General features: G+C 38.2%; 1 protein-coding gene across 1 annotated transcript; it reads left to right on the plus strand.

Moving 5' to 3' along the window:
- Nucleotides 1-512: 512 nt before the first annotated feature.
- Nucleotides 513-956, plus strand: LOC132047427 (uncharacterized). Its single transcript, XM_059438478.1, has one exon. The coding sequence runs from the start codon at nt 513-515 to the stop codon at nt 954-956; it is 444 nt and encodes a 147-aa protein (XP_059294461.1).
- Nucleotides 957-1714: the final 758 nt, after the last annotated feature.

Genomic DNA, 1714 nt, shown 5'->3' on the forward strand with positions numbered 1-1714 from the left:
GATGATATTATGATAACAACCAGCCTATATGGCCGGGTATGATATTATATATGTATGTATGAAAATGGTTTTTGTTTAAAAGATAAGCATGCATGACATTTGCCTTAAGAGGCATTCAGAGGTACAGGTTGATCTCTCTTACTTTATCTTAAGCTATCTCCATACTTTCATCATGTTGTTGCTCATGCCTTACATACTCGGTACATTATTCGTACTGACATCCTTTGTTTGTGGACGCTGCGTTCATACTCGCATGTAGATAAGGAGACGGACCGGAACCCTAGGCTGCTTCATCTGCGATTGTACAGGAGAGCTCCGCTTGTCCCGAAGATGCATGTCAGTCGGTACTATTATTTTGTGTATATATGGGCATGGAGGGGTCTTGTCCCATACTTATGATGCTGTGCATTCCATGTAGAGGCTCGTAGGTAGGTGTATATAGTAAGATGTTCTATGACCTCTTCGGTTCATATTTTGTATATCATTTTTAGCCGCCTTGTTGGCTTGTATATATGGGTTTGCGTGTTAATGATTGGGTTTTCTTGAAGGTTTCTCCTATGGAAAGAGTTATGGGATTCGATAGAAAGGGACAACTTAGCCTAAGATATATTGGGTCCTGCAGAATCAATTGGAGGATAGGCCAAGAGGCCTACGAGTTAGAGTTTCCTTTGGAGTTAGAACTCATCCATCTAGTCTTCCATGTGTCTATGCTACGGAAGAGTATCAGAGACCCTTCTCAGGTCATGCCAGTTGATGATGGTCATATTAGAGAGGACTATTCTAATGAAGAGGTCCAAGTTACTATTCTAGATCGACAGTTCTGCAAGTTAATGACCAAAAGAATTGCTTCTGTAAAAGTATTATGGAGGAATAAGAACGTGGAAGAAATGACGTGCGAAGCCAAAGAGGAAATAAGATCCAAGTATCCTCATTTGTTTCTGACAGAAGGTTCTTGACGATTACAACTTGATTATGTGTTTCCCCTAGCCATGTTAGGTGACTTTTAGACTAACCCTAGATTAATGAATAGGTGATACTCATAGTTGAGGCGTTATAGCATTTCCAGAGGCGGATTTACTTGTATATGAGGTTAAGTTATAGCTCATGATGATTTATATTTGATTTTGATAGTCGTGTGAGGCCCGATCGCATGCTACGTTATGTTTTATGGCCCTGTTAGCAAGAATGTTGTTTTCTAGCTGTTTGGCAAATTTGGGATAACCCTGTTTCTAAAGGAGACTTTGTCAAAATTCTTAAATTCTTTAAGAGTTAGGCATTCTTGTATATGCTTGTACATTCGAGGACGAATGTTACTAAGGGGGGAACAAAGTTACACCTCAAAAAGATTTGCATTGTTTGTAAACTAACATAAGCCCAAAGATGTCATGCAATCACTATAAGGTTAAGAAATACTTTTAACAAGTGTTAAGCATGTATCTAAAGGTTTCAGGAGCAAGCGAATAAAAGAAATTAAGTTTGTCGAAACATTAGGAAAATTTGGCAGAATTTTGGACAGGATTTTTGGTCGAACTTTATGGAGCTATATATCCTAAAATATGAGGAGTTATGGAATGCATAACCTATGTAAATTCAAGTTCAGAGAGTTTTCTTTCCAACGTAACTGACAGTTTGCAAATCCTAGAAGTACGTTCCCATGTATGGCCAATACAAAAATGTACATCCTATACCTTATTTTCCTATAGAAGGTTGAAAA

The sequence above is a fragment of the Lycium ferocissimum genome, chromosome 2 (assembly GCF_029784015.1).
Source record: "Lycium ferocissimum isolate CSIRO_LF1 chromosome 2, AGI_CSIRO_Lferr_CH_V1, whole genome shotgun sequence".
NCBI lineage: Eukaryota > Viridiplantae > Streptophyta > Magnoliopsida > Solanales > Solanaceae > Lycium > Lycium ferocissimum.